At 46.1% G+C, this 26667-nt stretch overlaps 1 protein-coding gene across 1 annotated transcript in view; it reads left to right on the top strand.

The window, feature by feature from the left end:
- LOC140201916 (inositol polyphosphate-5-phosphatase A-like) overlaps positions 1–26667 on the top strand; it is a 69612-nt gene that overhangs the window by 2273 nt on the left and 40672 nt on the right. The window contains exons 2-3 of the mRNA XM_072266715.1: positions 23697–23738; positions 24786–24886. Coding sequence (XP_072122816.1) covers positions 23697–23738; positions 24786–24886 — 143 coding nt within the window. The remainder of the gene's footprint in view (positions 1–23696; positions 23739–24785; positions 24887–26667) is intronic.

Below are 26667 nucleotides of genomic sequence, written 5' to 3'. Positions count from 1 at the left end.
GCCCCCGCTGTCCATGCCGTGCTCGCTTCTTGCTACTACCATCAGGAAGGAGCCTTAAGTTCCACCTCACCAGGTTCAGGAACAATTATTACCCTACAATCCTGAACTAGTGTGGATAACTTCACTCACCTCAACTCTGAACTGATTCCACAACCTACAGGCTTCCTTTCAAGGACTCTTTACAATTCATGTTCTCAGTATTTTTTAATATATATATTTGTACCATTTCTCTTCTTTTGCATGTTGGTTGTTTGGCAATCTTAGTTTATGTCTTGTTTTCATAAATTCTATTGTATTTCTTTATTTTCTTGTAAACACCTGTTAGAAAATGAATCTCAAAGTAGTCTGTGGTAAAATCTACGTACTTTGATAGTAAATTTGCTTTGACAAAGGAGCCAGCACGATCCAGGACAAAGCGGCCTATTTGACAACTCTGGATCCAGCACCCAATACACTAATTCCCTACCCCCACCACCAGTCCTGTGGCTGCAGTGTGGACCGTTTACAACACCCCAAATCAGAGGCAGGTTTACTATCACTGACATATATCATGAATTTTGTTTCTTTTGTGGCAGCAGTACAGTGCAATACATAAAATTACTATAGTACTGTGTGAAAGTCTTAGACAACCTAGCTACGTATATACACCTCAGAATTAGAATCATTTAATATCACTGGCATATGTTGGGAAATTTGTCGTCTTTGTGGCAGCAGTGCAAGGCAATCTAGAGGGACAAACAGTTAAATAGTTGAATTAAATAAGAAGTACACAAATAGAAATAAAAATAATGGTGAGGTTCAGTGTCCATTCAGAAATCTGATGGCAGAGGGGAAGAAGCTGTTCCTGAATTGTTGATTGTGTGCCTTCAGGTTTCTGTACCTCCTTCCTGATGGTAGCAATGAGAACAAGGCATGACCTGGGTGTTGAGGGTCCTTAATGATAGCCTTATGCACAATACTGTATATGTAATGTATTTAATATTTTAGTAATATTTGAGAAATGTTGTAAGTATATTGTTTGAATAAGCATTCTTTATTTATGTAATTCATTGCGAGACGATGGATCTGCACCTGGAAAGTCTTCACTCTCCAGGGCGCAGGCCTGGGCAAGGTTGTATGGAAGACCAGCAGTTGCCCATGCTGCAAGTCTCCCCTCTCCATGACACCAATGATGTCCAAGGGAAGGGCATTAGGACCCATACAGCCTGGCACCAGTGTCGTCGCAGAGCAATGTGTGATTAAGTGCCTTGCTCAAGGACACAACACGCTGCCTCGGCTGGGGCTCGAACTCACGACCTTCAGATCGCTAGTCCAATGCCTTAACCACTTGGCCACGTGCCCACATTGCAGGTTATATGTAAAAGTACGTAAATGGCATGTGTCATGATGCCACTGCATCATGTGTGAGCACTTCACTAAAAACAAACTAAGTACAGGAGTATTCTGGGCTTCCATGTTTTCCTTTTGATTAATTTCTGCAGTTACAAAACATAATATATTGCAACAGTACTGAGGAAGTGCTCACGGGTTCTTTGTTCAGTAATCTGACGGCAGAGGGGAGGAAGCTGTTCCTGAATCATTGAATGTGTGCTTTCAGACTCCTGTATCTCCTCCCTGATGGTAGTAATGTGAAGAAGGCAGGTTCCTCAGGTGGTGGGGGTCCTTAATGATGGATGCATTCTTTTTGAATCATTGCCATTGGAGAAGTTGGCTGAGTTTACAACCCATTTCAGCTCTTTCTGATCCTGGGCTGTGTGCCCCCCCCCCCCATGTTAGACAGTGATGCAACCAGTTAGAATGCTCTCCATGGTACATCTGTAAAAATTGGCTTGGCTAGTCTTTGCTGACATACCAAAGGTTCAAAGTACATTTGTTATCAACGTATGATTACAGTACTTTATGCAACCTTGAGTTTCATCTCCTTACAGGCAGCCACTAAACAAAGAAACACAATGGAACCCATTTTTTTTTAAAAAAGAAAACTCTCGAACACCCAATGTCAGGAGAGAAAAAAAAACAGGTCATGCAAATAATAAAAGTAAGCAAGTATCATTCAGAACAGAAGTTCACGAGAGTGCACAGCCAGGCATCACCGCAGCCGATTCAGGAGCAGGCCACAGCAACAGGTTACCATGGTTACTTGCCCAGGATTCTCCGTCACGACCTCCCAAACCTACCGTCTCTCCCAAGAACAGGGGTGGTTTCAAGGGAAGACCGTGACCAATAGGTTCCCCATCTCCTTGACCTGGAAATACATCACAAATCCATCATCATTGAGTCTGACCTGCAGCTTTGCTGAGGATCTTTACCCAGAAGGACATCCCTCAACACTCAAGGACAGTTGGAGGTGGTTGCAAGAAATGTCCACATCTCACGTAGCAATGGAATGATAAAGATGGCTCAGTGATTGTCTCTCTCTTGCTTGGTACGTTAATTGAGGATGAGGGTACAAACTGCACGTTGGGGGCACTTTCCTGTTGTAATGTGACCAAAGTCACAAGAGAGACACAGCTGGTAGATACAGAAATAGCCTTTTATTCAACAGAATGAGACACTCTCTGGAGGTAGAGGCCTGCTCGACCCAATATACATGACATTTTATATGCTAAAGATCAAAGGACAATTCTGTATTTACATACGATGTATCTACAATGCTTCCTTTGAACTATGTATAATTTCCTTCTTTTCACCCACACTCCAGATCTCCAAAATTATTGTTAATTCGCATTGTCTGGTTTTTCCATTAACTACTGACTACAACTCTGGGAGCCTATTGTCTAGGGCTGCATTTTAAATTTAATCTACAGGCCACATCCAGGTCTAAGGATTGGTTGCTGAAGTTAATATTTTGCTATATAACCTAACTACAAAATGTGCCCTAACAGGCCCTTAGTATCGGCCACTGATGACCTCCTGTCTCCATTGTCTGAAGACGATGATCTGGTTGGAATTCGTCAACGTTTCTGTACTCTGTTGTATCCACTGTAAAGGGAACAGGTTTTACAGTTTCACCAGAGCCCTGTTGGCAGACCGTAACCATTTCCACCTCTCTCGATGGGGACGTAGGGTTGGACTTTGAGAGGCGCACGTTGGGAGCGTTCTGGATAATTCAACTTCAACAGCTTCACTGTCAAGCCGGTCTCAGCCCTGCCTGTGGCAGGGGTCAGTGAGTGACCCTGCCAAAGTTGATCACGGAGAGACACAGCATGGAACAGGCCCTTCGGCCCACTGGCTTTGTGCTAACCATTACCCATCCATTTACACTGATCCAATTTTATTCTCCCTGCATTCCCATCAAATCACGCCCCCACCGCCCCGGGTCTAGCCCTCACTACGTGCTTCGTGCAGTTTACAGTTGCACAGTCTCTGGAATGTGGGCAGAAACCAGGGAACCTGGGCAAAGTCATGTGGATACAGGGAGAATGTGCAGACTTTGCTGGGGTAGGAACTGAACCCGGGTCTCCAGCTCTGTGGGGAGGGGAGAGCGACTCTAGCCGCTGCGCCACTGACCCACCCCTGTGACACACACTGTTTCAGTCTGGTTGAATGGAGAGGATGCACCTGGCCAGGGATGTGTCCTAATTGTAGCTGACCTCTGTTTCTCCGGCATTTTCACCCCGAACTTTCATCAGACTGCAAGGCCATTTGATCCCTCTGTACCAAGCTAAGAATTTGGTTTTTTGCATTCACTTTTTTGGATCTAGGCATCCTTAAGGCCAGTGTTTATTCTCCACCCGTTCTCCTCTTTCAGCTGAACTTTACGGGCCAACCATCTGCGAGTGCAGATCAGGGACTTTTTACGCCATGGACCCCTACCATTAACCGAGGGGTCTGTGTACCCCAGGCTGGGTCACCCACAGAACTGCCACTCACTTCTTGTTTCTTGCACCGTTCTCTGTAACTTCTAGAGACTGTTATGCGTGAAAATCCCAGGAAACCTGCAGTTTCTGAGATAATCAAACTACCCTGTCTGGCACCGATGATCACTCCGCCGTCAAAGTCACTTAGATCCCATTTCTCCCCCATTCTGATGTTTGGGCTGAACAACAACTGAACCTCTTGACCATGTCTGCATGCTTTTGTGCATTGAGTTGCTGCCATGTGATTGGCTGATTAGAAGGTTGCAATAATGAGCCGGTGCACGGTGTACCTAATAAAGTGGCCACTGAATGTAGACATGATTACAACACGGAGGTCAAAGTCTGTCCCCACCAGCCCTCTATCAGAGCACCTCAGTATCCCTCTCTCACTCTTCTATGTAGCCTTGCAAATCTTTCTTCTCCACATACTTAACCATTCCCCTCAAAGACCACAGTGAAATCTGCCTCCAAGCACATCTCCAAATAGTGTAATCCAGATTCCAACCACAGTGTTAAAATGACCCAGAATGTCGATTTTATGTTCCTCTCCATAGATGCTGCCTTTCCTGCTGAGTTCCTCCAACATTTTGTGTGTGTGTTCCAGCATCTGTGGAATCTCCTGTGATTTGTGTTAAATTAAGTTCTTTTTCCTTGTGTTACTCTCAATTCTCCTTCCTTTGTTTTTACAACTGTGACCTCTCAAACTCGAACCCTCCACTAATGCAGACAGCCTCCACTCTGCATTGTGTCCAGTGCCCTCCTCGTTTCATGCCCACTAACAGATCTCCCTACACCCCAAGACAACAGTGTCGTCCTCTCGAAACTGTCCTTGTACAAAGTTGTAAACACGAGGAATTTTGCACATGCTGGAAATTCAAGCAACACACATCAAAGTTGCTGGTGAACGCAGCAGGCCAGGCAGCATCTCTAGGAAGAGGTACAGTCGACGTTTCAGGCCAAGACCCTTCGTCAGGTCTCAACCCGAAACGTCGACTGTACCTCTTCCTAGAGATGCTGCCTGGCCTGCTGCGTTCACCAGCAACTTTGATGTGTGTTGCTTGTACAAAGTTCCTTGTTCCAGGAATAACTATAATTATTTTCCGGTTCTTCTCAAATATGCTTGAATTGTATCTGTAAAGTCTGAAAAGTTTACAAAAAGTGGTAGATACAACCAACACCCTCTTCATCATTAAGCATATTTACAAGAAGCGCTGCTTCAAGAAAGCAGCATCAATCATCAAAGACCCCCACCATCCAGGCCATACTCTCTTCTTTCTACTACCATCAGACGAGGTACGGGAGCCTTAGGTCCCACACCATGAGGTTCAGGAACAGTTATTACCTCTCAACCATCAGGTCCCACACCACCAGGTTCAGGAACAGTTATTACCCCTCAACCATCAGGTCCCACACCACCAGGTGCAGGAGCAGTTATTACCCCTCGACCATCAGGTCCCACAGCACCAGGTTCAGGAGCAGTTATTACCCCTCAACCATCAGGTCCCACACCACCAGGTTCAGGAACAGTTATTATCCCTCGACCATCAGGTCCCACACCACCAGATTCAGGAACAGTTATTACCCTACAACCATCAGGTCCCACACCACCAGATTCAGGAACAGTTATTACCCCTCGACCATCAGGTCCCACACCACCAGGTTCAGGAACAGTTATTACCCTACAACCATCAGGTCCCACACCACCAGGTTCAGGAACAGTTATTACCCCTCAACCATCAGGTCCCACACCACCGGGTTCAGGAACAGTTATTACCCTACAACCATCAGGTCCCACACCACCAGGTTCAGGAACAGTTACTACCCCTCAGCCATCAGGTCCCACACCACCAGGTTCAGGAATAGTTATTATCCTTGAACCGTCTGTACTGCCACTTCATTGTGGCTGATCCATTTTCCCTCTCAGCCCCAATCTCCTGCCTTCATGCCCTGACGAACAAAGAACCTATCAACCTCTGCCTTAAGTATACCCAATGACTTGGGCTCCACGGCCGCCTGTGGCGATGAGTTCCACAGATTCACCACTCTCTGGTTAAAGATATTCCTCCTCACCTCCATTCTATAAGGACACTCCTCTCTTCTGAGGCTGTGTCATTTGGTCTTAGACTTCCCCACCTTAGGAAACATCCTCTCCACATCTGCTGTATAGAGGCCTTTCAACATTGCATAGGTTTCAATAAGGTCACCCTTTATTCTTCTGAATTCCATTGAGTAGAGGCCCAGAGCTATCAAGCCCTCCTGATACGTCAAGCCCCTCAATCCCGGAATCATTTTCATGAACCTCCTTTGAACCCTCTTGCTTTTTAGATAAAGGGGCTTGAAACAAAACAAGACCCTTTCCTCTCCCTCCCCCCACCCGCTGACAGTCCTCCAACTCCAGGGCAGGTGTCCAGGCTTCGGCCATCTGTCTTCTACTCCTTGATCCTCTGTGTCGACCCCAGCCTAGCCGATAATGGGGCCCTGAACTCCAGCCGAGCTCCGGGTGTGCCAACCGACTGGCCCTCGTGCGTCCTGCTGGCGTGGCTTTCCAGCGTGGATCGCAGGCCCCCTTCGCCGCCTGTCCACTTTGCTGGGATTTGAGCGTGGAGTGGAATCCAGACCCTCTAACTCCTCCGTGCCCTGTCCCGGAACCAGAATCTGATCTCTAACTCGCCTCTCTGTCATCAGAACCATCCTTATGAACATAAGACAACTAAGTCTGGGCCACAATCCCGACGGAGACTGCAGTTCAGCGCCATCTTAGTTATTTACTTACCAATACGGCGTGGAGTCGGACCTTTGTGCCACGCCGTGCAGCGACCCTTGACAACGCCGGTTAACCCGAACGCTAATCACGGGACAATCTATAGTAACCGATTAACCTACCCAGTAAATCGTTGGCCTGTGGGAGGAAACTGGAGCACCTGGGGAACACCGCTACGTTACCATGGCGATCTCGGAATGGAAAAGAAATTGCACCTCCCTCCTCTGTGTATCGGCCTGTTCGTATTGACACGTCTGTAGGACGCTTGGCGTTCCATTTACGTTGTTGGCTGATTTTTATTTGCACACATTGATTTTGACTCTTGTATTCAAATGTTCACTTCCTTCTGATTGCTCTTGCTGGTGTTTACAACCCAACACTTGTCACAGCAGCAGATTTTTGTACGTAGATATAACCTGGAACGTGGTACCTGGATTGCTTCCTTTTTCGGAGCTTTAGATCTGGGAATGTGCCTCTACCAGACTGGCGCCATCTCTTCCCCAGACTCAGCCCCTCGTCGCTAGGGCTTCACCTGTCAACATTGGCTTGCGCGTTACCTGGGTCAGATCCACTCTCAGCCTGTTGAAGGCCCCCCCCCCCGCCCTTGCATGGTGACACCAAGAATTTGTGCGTTCTCCCCGCGACCGCGCCAGTGCTTTGGTTTCATTCCACATTCCGGAGGTGAACGGGTAAGGGTTAGTAAGTTGTGGGCATGCTGTGTTGGTGCTGGGGGTGGTGGGGGGGGGGTGCATGGCAACACTCGCAGGCTGCCCCCCCCCAGCACATCCTTAGTTGTTGATGCAAATGACATGGTTCACTGCACATTTCAAAGTTCAAAGTAAATTTATTATCAAAGTACATATACGTCACCATATACAGGACTGCGATTGATTTTCCTGTGGGCACACTCAATAAATCCATGATAGAATAATTACCAGAATACAATCAGTGACGGACCGCACCGACTGGGCATTTAGTCCGTGTGCAAAAGACAAACTGTGCAAATATAAAAAGAAAGAAATAATAGTAATAAATAAATAAGCCATAAAGATCGAGAATATGACAGGAAGCGCGATTGAAAGCGAGTCCATAGGTTGTGGGAACATTTCAATGATGGGGCAACTGAAGTTGAGTGAAGTTATCCCCTTTGGTTCAAGAGCCTGGTGGTTGAGGGGTAATAACTGTTTCTGTGTGAGTTTTCAGGCTCCCGTCCCGTCTTCCTGACGGCAGCAGTGAGAAGGGAGCACGTCCTGGGAGGTGGGGGTCCCTGATGATGGATGCTGCCGTTCTGCGACAGTGCTTCACGTAGATGTGCTCAGTGGTGGAAAGGGATTTACCTGTGATAGACTGGACTGTATCCACCACCTTTTGTTTTTTTTTGTGTGTGTGGTTTGATGTACTTGTGACAAAAAACTAATCTTTATAAGTGGTTTTGATCTAATTGTTGATGTTTATTTTTGATTTGTTTTCCTCCTCCAATAGTTAATCTGAACCTTATCATATCTCTAAAATGTTGCCCGACCAGAACTAGGTGCACCAGCACCTCCCCATTCCCCAGATCAGATCTTTCCTCATTCCCCTCCTCACCAGCCCCTCCTCATTCCCCAGAATCAGATCTTTCCTCATTCTCCTCCTCACCAGCCCCTCCTCATTCCCCAGAATCAGATCTTTCCTCATTCTCCTCCTCACCAGCCCCTCCTCATTCCCCAGAACCAGACCATTCATTCCTCATTGGACCATAAATGAACTGCTTTAAAAATATATCCTGGCCACATTTCAAAACTCTTTTCCCCTTCTCTGCCCACAACACTATCTCTCGTCCTATCCAGCATATGAACGCCAAATGTTTCTCTGGCTACACGAATGAGCATTTGGGGGAGGGAGGAGTGGATTTGTCAGCTGCTGACTTTTTCCACCACGGAAATCACTATGTGGCTGTATTTGTGACTTGAGAACTGTCCGGGGTCTGGACTGTTCACAGGAACGGAATCTGGCTTAACAGCTTTGCACGGAGCAGATGGGCCGAAGAGCGTGGTTCTGTGTTATAGCACTCTGTGACCCTAACCTGGGGAGTATCAATGCCATCGGAGTTTCTCAGCTTCATTTAGCTCCCCAATAAACTAAAGTTTCTTGTCAGATGGACGAGTCCACGTGCACAGGTGCAATGAAAAACTTACTTGCAGCATCATCACAGGCTGAGAGCATCCGATACACAACACTGACAAGAAAAATAAATTAAATTACACAAGAGAAAGCACACGTGGAACAAAGAAAACAATGTTGATTGTAGAGCCGAGTGGTCACAGTGATGCTAAACTGTAGTGACTCGAGTAATAATGATTTGGGGTTGTGCCGTTGGTTCGAAAACCCAACAGTTGACTGTATTGCACTGTTGTTTTTGATGGTCTCTTGACCAAGGGCTCTTTGATGCTTTTGCTCTGGGTTGCATGGTGGTGGTCAGTGTGACCACCTTATCCTTATCTACTATCTTTCGTTCTTTGGGGTTTCTTGTTTCGTGGATGTCTGTGAAGAGTAAGGATTTCAGGTTGTGTACTGTCTACACTCTCCGATATTAAATTGAACCATTTGAAGGGAAGTGGCTGTACCTGAAAAGCAGAGCAGACTTGATGGGCTGAATGGCCTGCTTCTGCTCCTATGGCTTACAGTCTTGTATTTGCTCCCATCGTTTCTCTCTCCACAGATGTTGCCTGACTTGAGGAATGTTTCTGGAATTTCCTGTTGCTTTTTAAAGTTTCAGATCTTTATTACCTCAGATACTCTGTCTATAGCTCCTGCAGAAACGCTCATTAAGCTTTCACACCTCGTCATCTGGCACAGCCGCCTTTGTGTCCACCAAGCACTCCCTCCCCTCTCACTACCTACATAACAAACCGTAAACTGAGTTCAAATCCCATCACAGCTGGTGTGGAATTTAAATTTTTTCAGCAATCTGCCATTTGAAAAGAATGTTGAAAATGTCTCGTAATCCTGCTTTATCTTTGTCTGGGAAAGGTTAATAAACCGGAGTAATCTTGGCAAATGTGACTGGATTGTTTTGAAAAATATCCGGTTTGCTGAAGTTCTTTTGTGGAGCAGTGGTGTGGACGTCAGTTCAGAATGCTATTTTCTTGTGTTTATTGTTTGCATGATTTTTTTTTGATGTCGGTCAGTCTTTTTTTATGGGCTCTTTTGGTTCAGGAGACAAATCTGAAGGTGTATAATATATTCGTACTTTAATAATAAATGTACTTTGAACTTTGATGAACCGAGCCAGGGATTCCGTTCCAGATCTTCGGCTGCACTGTTTCCCGGTCCACCATTTTTTACCTCAGAATTGTCTTGTACTTTCCTTGTGACTGTTGCTTCTCTGACACGATGTGTCTGTGATGCTACCGCAAGGTTTTCGTGGCACTCTGCAACAGAGGCTTTTCTTGCCTTTTAAGACAGGCTAGAATAGGTTGGGTGTCGGTGTGTGTGTGTGTGTGTGTGTGTGTGTGTGTGTGTGTGTGTGTGTGTGTGTGTGTGTGTGTGTGTGTGTGTGTGTGTGTCGGGGGGGATGGGGAGGGACAACAGAATCTTGCTTCAATAAAATGATGTTTCCAGTGAGTTTAGGTTGGACCTGTCCTCACAAGACAACCCCCTCGTCCCTGGTACATTAGCTCCAACGTAAATATATTTCCTCTCTTGCAGAAAGAGGCCAGAACTGTACTCAGTGCTGCGCTGTGCTTTCGCCAACACCCTGCATGATTTCAGCAAGACTTCCTGTCTTTTCTACTCCCATCTCCGTTCCAGTAAACACTGACTTTCCGTTTTCCTCCCTGGTATTTCCTAGACCTGCAGCTTGACATTCCTGTCCTGACGCCGGGTCAAAACCAAAAACGTGGCCAATTCCTTTCCCCTCACAAATGCTGCTCTACCTGCTGAGTTCCTCCATGTCGCTCCAGGTCCCAGATCCCAGCGTCTGCCGCATCCCCTGTTGACCCTGTTTCATTTGAGGGTTCCGAGATCCTCCGCTCACAGTTAGAGATCAGAATGTTACAGCATAGCTGAGGCTCTTCGGCCCACAATATTGTGCTGACCCTTAAACCTACTCAACCCAACCCTTCCCTCCACATAGCCCGCCATTTTTCTTCCATCCATGTGTCTCTCCACGAGTCTCTTAAATGTATCATAATCAGGTTCAATATACCAGCATATGTTGTGAAATTTGTTGTTTTGCGGCAGCAGTACGTTGTAATACATGGCAATAAGAACTGTGAATTACATTTAGATGTATATGGTGGTGGTTGGCAACCGTCTGCCTGAAAGGACAATGAGTGATGATGATTATCTTCACAAACCTGGGCGGAAGGTGTGGAGATCCTGAGATGCCCAGTCGTCAAAATCCCCCTCTCGGCCTCACCAGTGTAGTCCAAAGGCAAGCTTATGAAGCGATACGTTTGGCACCAGCTCGGCTGCAGGAGCTGCTGGAAGGATGTTCAGTGATGTCCAGCCACCATAGGGGCTCCACTCTGGATCTGCTGTCTGAGTTTACTCCCGTAGCCTTCGTCGGTCCCGAGGTTGCCCACAAAGCGCGCGCGCGCACACACACACACACACACACACACACAATTAAATTAAATAAGCAGTGCAAAACAGAAATAAAAACTAGTGAGGTAATGTTCATGGGTTCAATGTCTATTCAGAAACCTCATGGCAGAGGGGAAGAAGCTGTTCCTGAATCATTGAGTGTGTGCCTTCAGTCTCCTGAACCTCCTCCTGTTCTGTAACAGTGAGAAGAGGACATGTCCTGGGTGATGGGGGTCCTTAATGATGGACGCTGCCTTTTTGAGGCATCGCTCCTTGAAGATGTCCTGGGTGCTGGGGAGGCTGGAGCCCATAATGGAGCTGACTGAGTTTATAACTCTCTGCAGTTTACTTTGATCCTGTGCAGTGCCCCCCCATACCAGACTGTGATCCAGTGAACCCTCCCCTCCATACCAGACGGTGGTTTAGTGACCCCCCCCATACCAGACGGTAGTTCAGTGACCCCCCCATACCAGACGGTAGTTCAGTGACCCCCCCCATACCAGACGGTGGTTCAGTGACCCCCCCCCATACCAGACGGTAGTTCAGTGACCCCCCCCATACCAGACAGTGGTTCAGTGACCCCCCCCATACCAGACGGTAGTTCAGTGACCCTCTCCCATACCAGACGGTGGTGCAGCCCCCCCCCATACCAGACGGTGATCCAGTGAACCCCCCAATACCAGATGGTGGTGCAGCCAATCAGAACGCTGTAGAAATTTGCAAGTGCCTTTGGCGATAACCAAATTTCCTCAAACTCCTAATGAAATTTAGCCAGTCTTGAACCTTCTACGTAACTGGATATGTAGTGGAGAGAGTATTGACTAGCTGCATCTCGGCCTTGTATGGGATCACCAATGCCCTTGAGCAGAAATTTCTACAAAAGGCTGTGGATTTGCCCCAGTACATCATGGCTAAAGCCCTCTCGACCATCGAGCACGCCTACGTGAAACGCTGTCGTAAGACAGAAGCGTCAATTGTCAGAGATCCCCACTACCCAGGACATGCTGTCTTCTCACTGCTGCCATCAGGTAGAAGGTACAAGAGCCTCAGGACTTGCACCACCAGGTTCAAGAACAGTTACTACCCCTCCACCATCAGGCTACGGAACAAAACAGGATAATTACACTCACTTGCCCCCCCCCCCTCCATGGAGATGTTCCTACGACCAATGATCTCACGTTAAGGACTTAACTCATGTACTCGTTATTCATACTATTTATTTATATTTGCATTTGCACACTTTGTCGTCTTCTGCACTGGTTGATCTTTCATTGATCCTGTTATAGTTACTATTCTATAGATTTGCTGAGCATGCCTGCAGGAAAATGAATCTCAGAGTTGTATATGGTGACATCTATGTACTTTGATAATTAAATGCACTTTGAACTTTGAACTCTACCCCACTCCTGGCAGCATGTTCCGTATGCTCAGCACTCTGACATCCCTCCCCCGCCATACTTTCTTCCAAACACCCGAAAATTAGGCCCTCATTTATAGCCACTTCTGCCCTTGGAAAAGATCTCTGACTATCCACTTGATCACATAAAGCACAACATGGAACATCGAACAAGGAAACATAGAACACTGAGTATGACAGCCCTACAGCATGGTACAGGCCCTTCAGCCCACAATGTTGTGCTGACCTTGTGAGATCAATCTAACCCTTCCCTCCCACACGGCCCTCCATTTCTCTGTCATCCAAATGCCCACATCTCTGCTCTTCGTTGTGTCACGGCGGTGCGGTTAGCTGGGCCGATCCCTCACGGCTCCAGCCCCCGACCTCCGGCACTGTGTGTGGAGACTGCACGTTCTCAGTGCAACCACGTTTGTTTCCCCCCGCACCACAAAGACCAGCGGGTTGGCGGGTTAGTTGGTCCCTGCAAGTTGCCAGTGGACGAGTGTTAGAATTTGGGAGGGAGTCGATGGAAATGTGAGAGGAATAAAACTGGGCTGGGGTTGACATGGATTTGATGGGCTGAAGGACTTGTTTCCACACTGTATGACTCTAATCCCCCAGGGTATACAGAGGCTCACATTCCTGAGAAATGGGGAGAGTTTTCTGCTTTGGGGGCACTTTAGTGTGTGGTTATATACGTTGATATTTATTTATTTACAGCAGGAGTTCCCAACCTTTTGGGGACACTTTAATGTGTGGTTATATACGTTGATACAGTATTTATTTATTTACAGCAGGAGTTCCCAACCTTTTTTATGCCATGGACCCGTACCATTAACTGAGGGGTCCACAGACCCCAGGGTGGGAACCCCTTGTTTGGAAATACCATGTCAAACAGATCCATCTGGCCCAACAAGTCACACCGTACAGCGGCCCAACGATTTAACACTAGCCTAATCACAGGATAATTTACAAAGACCAGTTAATCTACTAATCTGTACATTTTTGGACTGTGGGAGGAAACTGGAGCTCACGCAGAAAACCCAGGTGGTCACGGAGAGAACATACAAACTCCTTACCAGCAGTGGCGGGAATTGAACTCCAAACTCCGATGGCCCGAGCTGTAATAGCATCGCGCTAACCGTGACGCTATTGATGCAGCCCTTTCTGCAGATGGATTAATGCAGGCCCAGTCCGTGACTCCGCGCCTTCGTGCCCGAATCCCTGGGCTCCTGTCACCCCACTCTTCCTGTTCCCGGGTCCTGAGGCACCAGTGCCTCCTTCCTGATGGCAACAGCGTGGCCCGGATGGTGGGGGTCTTTGACGATGGGATGTTGCTTTCTTGTTCAGCACTCCTTGTAGATGTTCTCAGTGTTGGGGAGGGCTTTGCCTGTGATGGGCCGGGCCATATCCACTACTTTTTCCATTCAAGGGCATCGGTGTTTCCATACCAGGCCATGATGCAACCAGTCAGGATGCTTACACTGTGTATCTGTAGAAATTTGTTCAGAGTACTGAAACTTTGATGAAAGTAAAGGCATGCAGAAAACCTGCATCAGGACTGAGAGGGGAGAAGGAAGATCACCTCTGGCCCTGACGCAAGTCTTTGGTCCAATCCGTCGACAATTCCTTCCCTCCCAGAGATGCTGCTCAACCCGCTGGGTTCCTCCAGCAGATGGTACTTATCTCCAGATTTGAATGCCTGCAGTCCCTCGTGTCTCCGTCCATGCTGACCAAGATGCCTGCCCAAGCTAGGCCCACTTGACCGCATTTGGCCGATAGCCCGCCGAATCTCTGCTATCTGTGTTTGTTCGTTAAATGCTGTGTCATGTGAAGTGGTCGATTGTGGTCTCTGCGATGAACCAAAGGCACTTTTCTACAGAAGTGGTTTGTCACTGCCTTCTTCTGGGCAGGGTCTTTACAAGACGGGTGACCCCAGCCGTTATCAATACTCTTCAGCGATTGTCTGCCTGGCGTCAGTGGTCACATAACCAGGACTTGTGATCTACACCGGCTGCTTGTACGACCATCCACCACCTACTCCCATGGTTTCACATGACCCCGATCGGGGGGGCTAAGCAGGTGCTACACCTTGCCCAAGGGTAACCTGTAGGCTAGCGGAGGAAGGAGCACCTTACACCTCCTTTGGTAGAGACGTATCCCCACCCTGCTACCTCTGTACCTGGCCAAATGTCCCTTAAATGCAGCTTACCCACCTCTACCACTTCCTCTGGCAGCTCGCTCATTCTATATACACCCCCCACCATTCCCTCATTCCCTCCCATTCCCCTTGGATTCTCTCTCCCTCTCTCCCTCTCTCCCTCTCTCCTCTCTCCTCTCCTCTCTCTCTCTCTCCTCTCTCCTCTCTCCTCTCCTCTCTCTCTCTCTCTCATTAAATCTGTTCCCTTGTTATAGACTCCTCTCCCAGCTGGGGGGAGGATCTGTGCCCTTGCTTACACCCCTCATGATTTTATACAGTTCCAATAGTTCATTCCTCACTCTCCTGCACTCCAGTGTGTGGAAAACACTGCTAGAAGAGCACGGTAGTGTAGTGGTTAGCACAACGGTTTACACCGGTGACCCCGGTTCAATTCCCGCCACTGCCTGTAGTTTGTACATTCTCCCCGCGACCACATGCGTTTCTTCCCACAGTCCAAGAGTTAATTGGCCATTGTAGATTGTTCCGTGATTAGGCTAGGGTTAAATTGCTGGGCAGCACAGCGCAGCTCGAATACTCCACGCTGTGTATAGTGATAATGAAGGCAGATACATCAGGGACATTAAAAAAAATTAAGTTAAGCACATGGATGATAGAAAAATGGAGGGCTACGTAAAAATGGAGATCTCTCTCAGAGCCAAAACAATGGCTGAAGGGCCTGTACTGTGAACAGCTGATGAAGGATCTCAGAGGGGACTGTTCATTCCCCTCCGTAGATGCTGACTGTCCTGCCAGGTCTCTGGCTGCTGTGGTCTTGAGGAAGTTCGAAGAGAGCTGTAAGCGTGGCATCTCACACATGGCCTGCAGTGTGGGGGGGCTGTGACATGCCAGTGTGACCTTTGTGTCAGTCCTTACTCCAGGCCATCCCATTGCCAGAAAGACAGGCACAATCCTGGATTGTTCGTATTACGATTTGTGTCAGCGATAAAAGTAATTGGTTTATTACACTGAACAATTACCGTGTAAGTTTTTTTAAACTGTTGTTTATGATAGACTGCTTGAAGCTGAACACAAATATAATTTCAGTCTACTTATTTCATGTAGGAATTTGGAGAAACATGAAATCAACTTTTATTGAATATAATGCATTTAATTGCATGATGGCGCTGATGCTTTGCAATACATCAACTAAGCTAAAAATATCTTGTTGATGATTTTTGTTCATACTGAGTGTCTGAGGCTTGATGCTTAAGTGTCCAGTAATAATCAGCCAGCATTGATGGCTTCCAGTTGGTATCTGAGCTAATTTCTTTTTTTTTGTGGTATTTATTTATTTCGTAATTTTTAATAATTTCACACTTTTGCACTGCAACAAATTTCATGTCATTGAAGTCCGGAGAACATAGAAATAGGAGCAGGAGTTGGCCGTCTGTCCCATTGAGCCTTGTCCGCCATTCAATAAGATCATGCCTGATCCGGATTACACGCGTTCCTCAATCTCTCATTATTTCCCTGTGTAGGAGGAGATCAGCCCGGCCCCTGTCACCATACTGTTCTGAAGCCTGAACAGAGAAATGCCAATTTCATATCGAATTCACTAGCAGTTACATGATAATAACCATTTTTTGAATTATGTATGTCCAAATTCTTTATTTTCAAGATCAATTACCACCCACAATAGAGGTGTTAAAAGTGAATAGAAACTACAAACTAACAACCGGTGATACTTTGAAGTTAGTAATGTAATTGTCCCTTCGTTGGTGTGTGCCTGAATCCTTCAATTACATGCATATCTTGTCTCCGTTTTCCCCGAAAGCTCCAGTCCCCTGTGGTGCAGAAGGGAACCTCTGCCCTTCATGACATTTCTAACTTGGGCTGACTGCACCACATCCATAAACTGTCCTTGCCAGGTTCAGGAACAGTTATTACCCCTCAACCGTAAGGTCCAACACCACCAGGTTCAGGAACAGTTATTACCCCTCAACCATCAGGTCCCACACCACCAGGTTCAGGAACAGTTATTACCCCTCAACCATCAGGTCCCACACCACCAGGTTCAGGAACAGTTATTACCCTACAACCATCAGGTCCCACACCACCAGGTTCAGGAACAGTTATTACCCCTCAACCATCAGGTCCCACACCACCAGGTTCAGGAACAGTTATTACCCTACAACCATCAGGTCCCACACCACCAGGTTCAGGAACAGTTATTACCCCTCAACCATCAGGTCCCACACCACCAGGTTCAGGAACAGTTATTACCCCTCAACCATCAGGTCCCACACCACCAGGTTCAGGAACAGTTATTACCCCTCAAACATCAGGTCCCACACCACCAGGTTCAGGAACAGTTATTACCCCTCAACCATCAGGTCCCACACCACCAGGTTCAGGAACAGTTATTACCCCCCAACCATCAGGTCCCACACCACCAGGTTCAGGAACAGTTATTACTCCTCAACCATCAGGTCCCACACCACCAGGTTCAGGAACAGTTATTACCCTACAACCATCAGGTCCCACACCACCAGGTTCAGGAACAGTTATTACCCTTCAAACATGGATAAATTCACTCACCTCATTAATGAACCGATTCCAAAACCTATGGACTCACTTTCAAGGACTGTAAGATTATTTCTTTCCTTTTTAATTATTCTAATTTGCAACGTTTACCTCCTTTTGTCAGTCTCAATGTATAGTTTTTCATTGATTCTATTTTTTTGTTCTACTGGGAATGCCTGCAAGAAGATGAATCTCTGCTGCCATGTACATACTTTATCTTTCCCCTTACTGGTCTCTCACCTAGCACCTACCAGCCTTCCTCTTCCAACCCTCCCCTACCTTCTTTATAGGGCCTCTGCCCCTTCCCTCTTCAGTCCTGACAAAGGGTTCTGGCCCAAAACGTCGACTCATTGCTTCCACGGATGCTGCCCGACCTGCTGTGTTCCTCCAGCGTGTTGTGAGTGTTACATACTTTGACCTTTGTTCACCTTAACTCTTGCCACAACTGCCACACTTGCTTTTGGATGGCTGCTCTGCTCCGTGTCCTGCCGCTTGTTTCTTGGACTGGCCGCAGCCATGCAGAATTTGCATAATTTATGTGGTGTCCATGGTAAATTTGCATTTCATTCAAATCATTAGAATTTACTTTACAAACAGGTGGTGGTGGGTTGGAAGAAATCCCTGCCATCTGCTTCGGAACAGCTGGGGTCACCCGTCTTGTAAAGACACTGCCCAGAAGAAGGCGATGGCAAACCACTTCTGTAGAAAAATTAGCCAAAAACAATCATTGACATGGAAAGACCGTGATCACCCACGTCAGACAACGCGGCGCATAATGATGATGGTAATCCATTCAGTTGTGCCGGAGAAACCAAAGCTCTCCTCCAATTGGATTGCTGATTTGTTGGGTAACAGACTGACGGTGGATGCAGTGATGTGTCGGCCTCTGTCATTGGTTCGTTGGTCTTCATCTGTAGCCTACCCAGCGTTACGATTCACTGGTGTCATTGCCGTCACTCGCAGACAACCCGCTGGTGGCTTGGATGCACGTGAAAGGAATTTGTGTCCCTTTGCAGTTTTCTACACTAATGAAAATCTGGAAAAAAAAGTGAGAATTCTAGAACGAATGAAGATAGAAACATGCAGTGAAATGCATTGTTTGCGTTAACAAGCTACACAACCTAGGGATGTGCTGGGGAGGGCGGGGGGGGAGGCGCCTGCAAGCGTCAATATACAATAGCTCAATGGTTCCATTTCATATCAGAGAATGTACACAGTATACGACCTGAAATTCTTACTCTTCACAGACGTCCCCGAAACAGAGAAAAAACCCAAAGAATAAATGACAGAAAAATGTTAGAACCTCAAATCCTCCCCTTCCCTTCCCCACACACAAACAGCGGCAAAGCATCAGCCGTCCTCCCCCCGAACTGCCACTTGTTCCAGCTGTAAGCATCAGCGACCCACGCCCCCACCAAGCAAGCAAACAGCAAAGCCCCCAAACAGGAACCATGGCCTAGCAGTCCAACAGAAACCACTGTTCACCCAGCAGCTCGATTTGCCACAGGCTGTCTCGGAGGTGTCACCCCTTCCACAGCGAGAGGGGAGATAAGCGGATCGCTGTTCCGAGTGTCACAGTCCACGTGACAAGGTTAATCTTTTAAAAACCTTTAACTTTATTCTGCCTGGCCTGCTGCATTCACCAGCAACTTTGATGTGTGTAACTTTACTCTGCGTTGTGTTGTTGTTTTACCTGATTGTACCTCAAAGCACTGGGTAATGATCTGAGCTGTAGGAATAAGTTTTTCCCCTTCATTAATCCCTTGGTTCTGTAGGGTTTTCGAGGCTTCATTAAAACTTGGTAAACTTCCCGAATCTTTCAATAGAGCGTCAATCTCTCTAATATTAAAGAAGGATAAAGATCCTGCTCAATGTGCATCTTATAGACCAATATCTTTATTAAATGTTGATTCTAAAGTTTTTTTCTAAGTTATTAGCAAACAGATTAGAAAAAGTACTTCCTTTTATTATTTCGGAAGACCAAACGGGTTTTATTAAAGGTCGTTACTCTTTTTATAACATTCGCACACTGTTAAATATTGTTTATACCCCCTCACAAAATGTTCCTGAGTGTGTTATCTCTTTAGATGCTGAGAAAGCTTTTGATAGAGTAGAATGGCCTTACTTATTTAAGGTGCTTGAAATGTTTAATTTTAGCTCGAAATTTATATCCTGGATCAAACTGTTACATCATTCTCCTGTGGCCTCGGTCCGTACCAACTCTCTAAGCTCACCTTTTTTCCCTCTTTTTCGAGGTACTGGACAAGGTTGTCCTCTTAGTCCTTTATTATTTGATATTGCATTAGAACCTCTTGCAATTGCCATTCGAGAATCTCCAAATATTACTGGGATAACTTGGGGCTTAAAGTCCCGTAAAATATCACTCTGTGCTGATGACTTACTTTTATATATTTCTAATCCTCAAAAATCCATCCCTGCTGTTTTAGAGTTATTAGCACAATTTAGTCTCTTTTCAGGTTATAAATTAAATCTTAGTAAGAGTGAACTTTTCCCGATTAATAAACAACTTCCCTTATATCATAACTTTCCATTTAAATTGATTAATAATTATTTTTCATATCTTGGGATTAAAATTACTTGTAAATACAAAGATTTATTTAAGATTGACTTTTTACCCTTAATTGACCATATTATTCAACTTTCATCTAAATGGTTTCCTTTATATTTAACTTTGATTGGTCGTATTAATGCAGTTAAGATGTTTTTTTTGCCAAAATTTCTATATATATTTCAGGCATTACCAATCTTTGTTCCAAAATCTTTTTAGCATTACCCAACTTTAGATTTTATTATTGGGCAATTAATATTCGACATATGAAATTTTGGTTACTTGACCAGGATATACTATCCATTCCTAAATGGGTAGCATTGGAATTACAATCTGTTCAGGGCTATACACTTGGTTCTATTTTAGGTTCCTCTCTTCCTTTTGATTTGAAACGCCTCAGACAGGTATCTAACCCGATAGTTAAATATACCTTACGTATTTGGTTTCAATTCAGAAAATTTTTTGATCTTAACCAATTTGGGCTAGCGATTCCTATTTTAGGTAACATATTTTTTCCTCCCTCTTTTACGGATGGTGCTTTTCAAATTTGGAAGATTAAGGGTATTTCACGGTTTTTGGATTTATTTTTAGATGGTTCCCTTATGTCTTTTGAACAATTATCTAATAAATATAATTTATCAAGAATACATTTTTTTAGATATCTACGTTAGAAATTTCCTAAGTACTATACTTCCTTCTTTTCCAATGCTTCCTCCTACATACATTATAGATACTATAATTAACCGTAATCCATGTCAGAAAGGTGCATCGGCTATGATTTATAATATTATTATGAAACTTAGGAAAGCTCCATTTGATAAGATTAGGGTAGATTGGGAACAGGAATTGGGGTCTATCATTTCCGTGGATGACTGGGGGGCAGATTTTACAATTAGTCAATACTTCCTCTATCTGTGCTAAACATTCCCTAATTCAATTTAAGGTTGTTCATAGAGCACATATGTCCAAAGAAAAATTAGCTGGTTTTTATTCTCATATTAATCCTTTTTGTGATAGATGTCCGGGGCAGATAGCCTCTTTAAGTCATATGTTCTGGTCTTGTCCTAATCTGGAAACTTTTTGGAGAGACACTTTTAATATTATCTCCAAGGTATTGAATATAGATATCTCTCCTCACCCTATTACTGCTATCTTTGGACTACCTAAAATTTCCAGTAATCTTTCTCCTTCAGCCCGTAGAATGATTGCATTTCTTACTTTAATGGCGAAAAGATGTATCTTACAACATTGGAAAGAGCTTAATGCTCCAACTACCTTTTTTTGGTTTTCTCAGACGATATTATGCTTGAATTTGGAGAAAATTAGAAGCAATCTTTATGATTCCTCACTTAAATTTGAACAGACCTGGAGATCTTTTATTCAATATTTTCATTTAATGTAATTTTTTTTCCCTCTTTTTTTGCTCCATATTTATATACCCTTCTTGTTTTTTTTTACTGTTTTTAATGGAGGTCGGGATTGAGGACGTGATTTTAAGTTTTTTAACTCTGCTTGGTTCCAAGTTAGCCCATTGCTTTGCTTTGCTTTTAGTTAGTTGCACGGTGGGTTTTTTGGGGGTTTTTTTTTCCTTTTCTCCATTGATATATATATATAAATTAGTATACTATTATGTTACCTTAGTATGTTATGTTTAAATTACATTGTGTGTATCATTTTTTTCGTATTAATATCTCCTGTAATTTTATTATATTCTAACAATGTATTAGTACCTATATGGCTTACCTTTTTGTATACTTATTCAATAAAAAGATCTAAAAAGGAATAAGTTTTTCCACTGTACCTCGGTACATAGGGTCATAGAAAAGGTCAGCTCAGAAACAGGCCCCTCGGCCCATCTAGTCTGTGCCAGGCCATTTAAAATGCCTGGACCCAGGTGTCACACCTCAGAGGGGCAATGCTGGTCGCAAATCACTAAGAAGCCACACCAGTGACTGTATTTTGTTGTGAGTCGGGGGAGATTTGGTATGTCACCCTGGGACTTTATAGTAAAGTGATTCTGTTAACGATTCTCCTGATTCCAGTTGGTGTTGTGGTGAGATTGTGATTTTCATACTCCCACTCCCTTAGCCTGTTTTGCACTGCACCTTTTTCTTCTATGTCACCTTAAAGCGCACAATTTGCATTGTGTATGATTAACAACCTCGACAGGAGCGCCACAGGTAGGTAGGGGTCATAAAGAAAGCTTTCGGCACACTGGCTTTCGTGGATCAGCGTGTCGAGGGGAGGAGGTGGGCCGCTACGTTGAACCACTGGGGAGGCCGTATTTGGAGCACTGTGTGCCGTTTTGGTCACCTACCCCCAGGGAGGATATGGATAATATTGGTGAGTGCGGAGAAAATTTACGAGGATGTTGCCCAGACTTGAGGTCCTGAGTTCGAGGGAGAGGTCGAATAGATTCGGACTTTATTCCCCGGAACGTAGGAGAATGAGGGGATGGAGGTACACAGAATTATGAGGGGCATAGATAGGGTAAATGCAAGCAGGTTTTTCCACTGAGATTGTGTGAGGCTAGAACTGGAGGTTAAGGATGAAAGGTGAGATGTTTAAGGGGATGATGGTGGGGGAGAGCTTTTTCACTCGGAGGGTGGTGAGAGTGTGGAAGTGCTGGATGCAGGTTTGGTTTCAGCATTTAAGAGAAGTTTGGATGGGGGGTGCAGGTTGATAGGATAAGGCGGAATATTTCAGTATGGACTAGATGGGTGGAAGGGCCTGTTTCTGTGCTGTGGTGCCTGTTTTCTCAGTCATTAGCCAACATATGCAGTGACCCGAGCTCAATGGGTTACTGAGGGATCTGACTTGCCTTCCATAGTCGCCAGTCTCCTGCCCAGACCGGGATCTGGGTAGTTGATCGGGCCACCTTGTGTATCCAGTTACTAGCTGGGTCAGAGCGTCAGAAACACCCTGTCTGTTCGTCATTCAAGAGTAGTGGGTTGTTGTAGGGAATCCGGGGATACAGAGGTAATGTGGGAAAATGGTCCTGAGGTAAAACGCACAGTTACTGAACAGCATTGATGGGCTGAATGGCCTACTCTTACACAGAAAGCTGGGCTGGGGCAGTGGAGAGTATGGGGAGCTCAGGTCGAGGCGTTTGATGTCGCGGTGTTCGCTGAGCCTAGCTTGTCGAGGTCAGCTGAAGGGGTGGGCAATCAGGACCGAGGCGAGCGACTGGGGGCCTCTGTAAACACGAGTTTCTCCCAGAGAGAAACACCAACAACTGTGCACCGAGGACGTCACGTCGACTGCTGATGAAACGTCTGCAAGCTAATTGCCAAGCTTGGCGAACACCGCAATGTGTGTGAGAGGGGATAGGTGGCTGGGCCACAGGGAAGTAGGAAGATTTCCAGTCGACTGTTTAATCCCCTCCATAGACGCAACCTGACTGCTGGGGTGCCTTGGTATTTTGTGTGTGCGTTACTACAGATGCATAGGTCTGATAACACTGAACCTATAGGCCACACGTGTAAAGGATAGTGTTCCGCATTTTAGTACTAATATATGCAGAATAGTTTATTCTGAAAGCAAAAAGATTAAAAAGATAACGCAGTAGAAATGACAAAGAGGGGTGGTCTTAGGAAGACCAGTGGAGTGTGGAAGCAAGCGAGAGATCCAACCTTAGGGCTGGGACGGCTAAAGGAACCAGGGAAATGGGCTGGGGGGTGAGGACAGAGGTGCTGGGATCTGGGTGTGTTTGAGACACAGAGTTTACAAAGAAAGGAAGCTCAGGAGGCTCACGACAAACAGAAGGGAATATTAAATTAATGCATTGTTCATAATTTTGTGTCTCTCTTTTGTCGCAGCTGGAAGGTTTGCAATCGATCTGGTTACAGGAATTTTATCAGGTGAGTACTCCCAGGTGTACTTCTGGCAACTTTGTGGTACTTGTGTTCCCATTGGTTACACTCAGACATTGTGTTACATGTTCTCCCATAGGTCACTCTTGGCCAACACGTTACCTGGGCTCCCACTGGTAACTCTCAGCCCCTGTGTTACAGGTGCTCACTGTTGGCCAACATGTTACCTGTGTTCCCATTGGTAATTCTCAGACTCTGTGTTACAGGTGCTCCCATTGGTCACTCTTGGCCAACATGTTACCCGGGCTCCCATTGGTAACTCTCAGACCCTGTGTTACGGGTGCTCCCATTGGTCACTCTTGGCCAACGTATTACCTGTGTTCCCATTGGTAACTCTCAGACCCTGTGTTACAGGTGCTCACTGTTGGCCAACATGTTACCTGTGTTCCCATTGGTAATTCTCAGACCCTGTATTACGGGTGCTGCTATTGGTCACTCTTGGCCAACTCATTACCTGTGTTCCCATTGGTAACTCTCAGCCCCTGTGTTACAGGTGCTCACTGTTGGCCAACATGTTACCTGTGTTCCCATTGGTAATTCTCAGACCCTGTGTTACAGGTGCTCCCATTGGTCACTCTTGGCCAACGTGTTACTTGAGGGAGGGTTGTGGAGAGGTGACGATACCTGGCGGTGGAGTTATAATTCTGGCTGAGGTTGAGCCTTTGGTCCCTGCTCAGATGGTGAAGATGTCCGCCTTTTACTGCCCAGTTAGCAAACACCTCTTCTCCTCGCTGAATTCCAATTCTTTTCGTGGATGAAAGAAAAATGGACGGCAATGTAGGAGAGAAAGGTTAGATGATCTTGGACGAGGTTAAAGGGTCAGCACAACATCGTGGGCCAAAAGGCCTGTATTGTGCTGTACTGTTCTAGGTTCTCCAAAACTGACATCAGCCTGGCCAATCTGATGGAAGAGACAGTGTCAGTTCTGCCAGCTTCACACTTGTGGCCATCGGGGTAGATCAGCACCGATCTTCCCTGGGTGCAGGGACAATGGCCACACTGACAACATGTCGTGCTCTCTCTCCCTCTGCCCAGACTGTGGCCAAGTTCAGGCCTCACTTCATCGCCATCCACCTTCAGGAGATCGGAGGGAAGGACTATGAAACTGGCATGGTGCACGTGGACACGTTTGTGCAGTGAGTGAGGCTCGCACGACCACTGTTTGTGGCGGCTGCGTTTATCGTTGATTAAGTGTAGAGCCGTAAATTGTGAAGTAATAGTAAATGATGGCACAGACCACAGAATAAGGCCTGTGGCTGTGGGATTAACTCCCAAACAATGTGGTAAAGCTGGGACCATTCACTCCTCGTTCCACTCGTGTGTGTGTGTGTGTGTCTGTGTGTGTGTGTGTGTGTGTCTGTGTGTGTGTGTGTGTGTGTGTGTGTGTCTGTGTGTGTGTGTGTGTGTGTGTGTGTGTGTGTGTGTGTGTGTGTGTGTGTGTGTGTGTCTGTGTGTGTGTGTGTGTGTGTGTGTGGATGCACACATTTGCACAAGCACGTCAACTCAGAACATGGAGACTGTCACGCCGACAACTTTGTGGTCACCCCAAAACCCCCGCTGTCACCCCAAGTTCCTCCATAACCACCCCGAGGGCCCCCACAGTTACCTTGGAGACACCCGCAGTCACCCCGAGACCCTGTCCTATACCACCACTCTACCAGCATGTTCCATGCTGCTGCCACTTTCTGTATTCAAATAATCCTACCCCTGACATCACCCCCCCCCCCCATGTTATTATTGTGAAACACTCTGTCAGGGCTGGCTGCAAGATGCAGACACGTTAGGGACATTAAAGAAACTCTTAGATCGGCACAAAGATGACAGAGAACTGGAGGGCTCTGTAGGAGGGAAGGGTTAGATTGCTCTTACAGTAGGGTAAAAAGTCAGCACAACATTGTGGGCTGAAGGGCCTGTACTGTGCAGTGGTGTTCAGTGTTCTATAAACCCTGCCGATTGGCCGATTGTTGAAAGACCTGGGAGCAGACCTGGAGAGGGTGTTTCCTGGTGGGGGGGGGGGTCTAGGACAAGAAGGCACAGCCTCACAATAGAAGGTTCCCCTTTAGAACAGAGATGAGAAGAAATTTCTTTAGCCAGAAGGCAGTGATTCTGGATTTCATTGCCATAGTCAGCTGCGGAGGGCAACCCATTAGGTGTATTTACAGAAGAGGTTGATAGGTCCTTAATTAGTCAGGGTGTTAAAGGTTACAGGGAGAAGGTAGGAGAATGGGATTGAGAGGGATAATAAATCGATCATGATGGAATGGTGGAGCAGACTCGATGGGCTGAATGGCCTAATTCCGCTCCTGTGTCTCATGGTCTTATAATATTTTAGTTAAAAGCAAAGATAAGTAAGTAGGTTTTGAGCTGGTGTTTAAAAGTGTCAACTGAGTCTGCATCCCTTACAGATAGATTTAGGTATTGAATTTCACAGTTTAGGAGTGTGGTTCCAAAATGCTGATCTGCCATTTATCTTTTGAGGGAGATAGTTTAAAATTTAAGAGAGCGGAGGAAGAAGACCAGAGAGCTCGAGCAGGATTTAACCACCAGCATACGTTGTGAAATTTGTTGTTATGTGGCAATACTACATGATAAAGTCTGATACTTACTGTAAGAGGTATATTTCAGAGGGAAAAAAGCTGTTCCTGAATCGCTGAGTGTGTGCCTTCTGGCTCCTGTACCTCCTCCCTGATGGTAACAGTGAGGACCAGGCATGCCCTGGGTGGTGGGGGTCCTTAATGATGGCTGCCGCCTTTCTGAGGGATCGCTCCTCGCAGGTGTCCTGGACCCCTCGGAGGCTGGTGCCCATGATGGAGATGACTGAGTTCACTCCTCTCTGCAGTTTAGTTCGATCCTGTGCAGTGACTCCCCAACCCCATACCGGGATTATAAAACAAAAACAACCCTGTGATGGACTTTG

The sequence above is a fragment of the Mobula birostris genome, chromosome 8 (genome assembly GCF_030028105.1).
Source record: "Mobula birostris isolate sMobBir1 chromosome 8, sMobBir1.hap1, whole genome shotgun sequence".
Taxonomy (NCBI): Eukaryota; Metazoa; Chordata; class Chondrichthyes; order Myliobatiformes; family Myliobatidae; genus Mobula; species Mobula birostris.
Note: the sequence above shows the minus strand (reverse complement) of the source record. Positions and strands in the feature narration are given on the sequence as shown.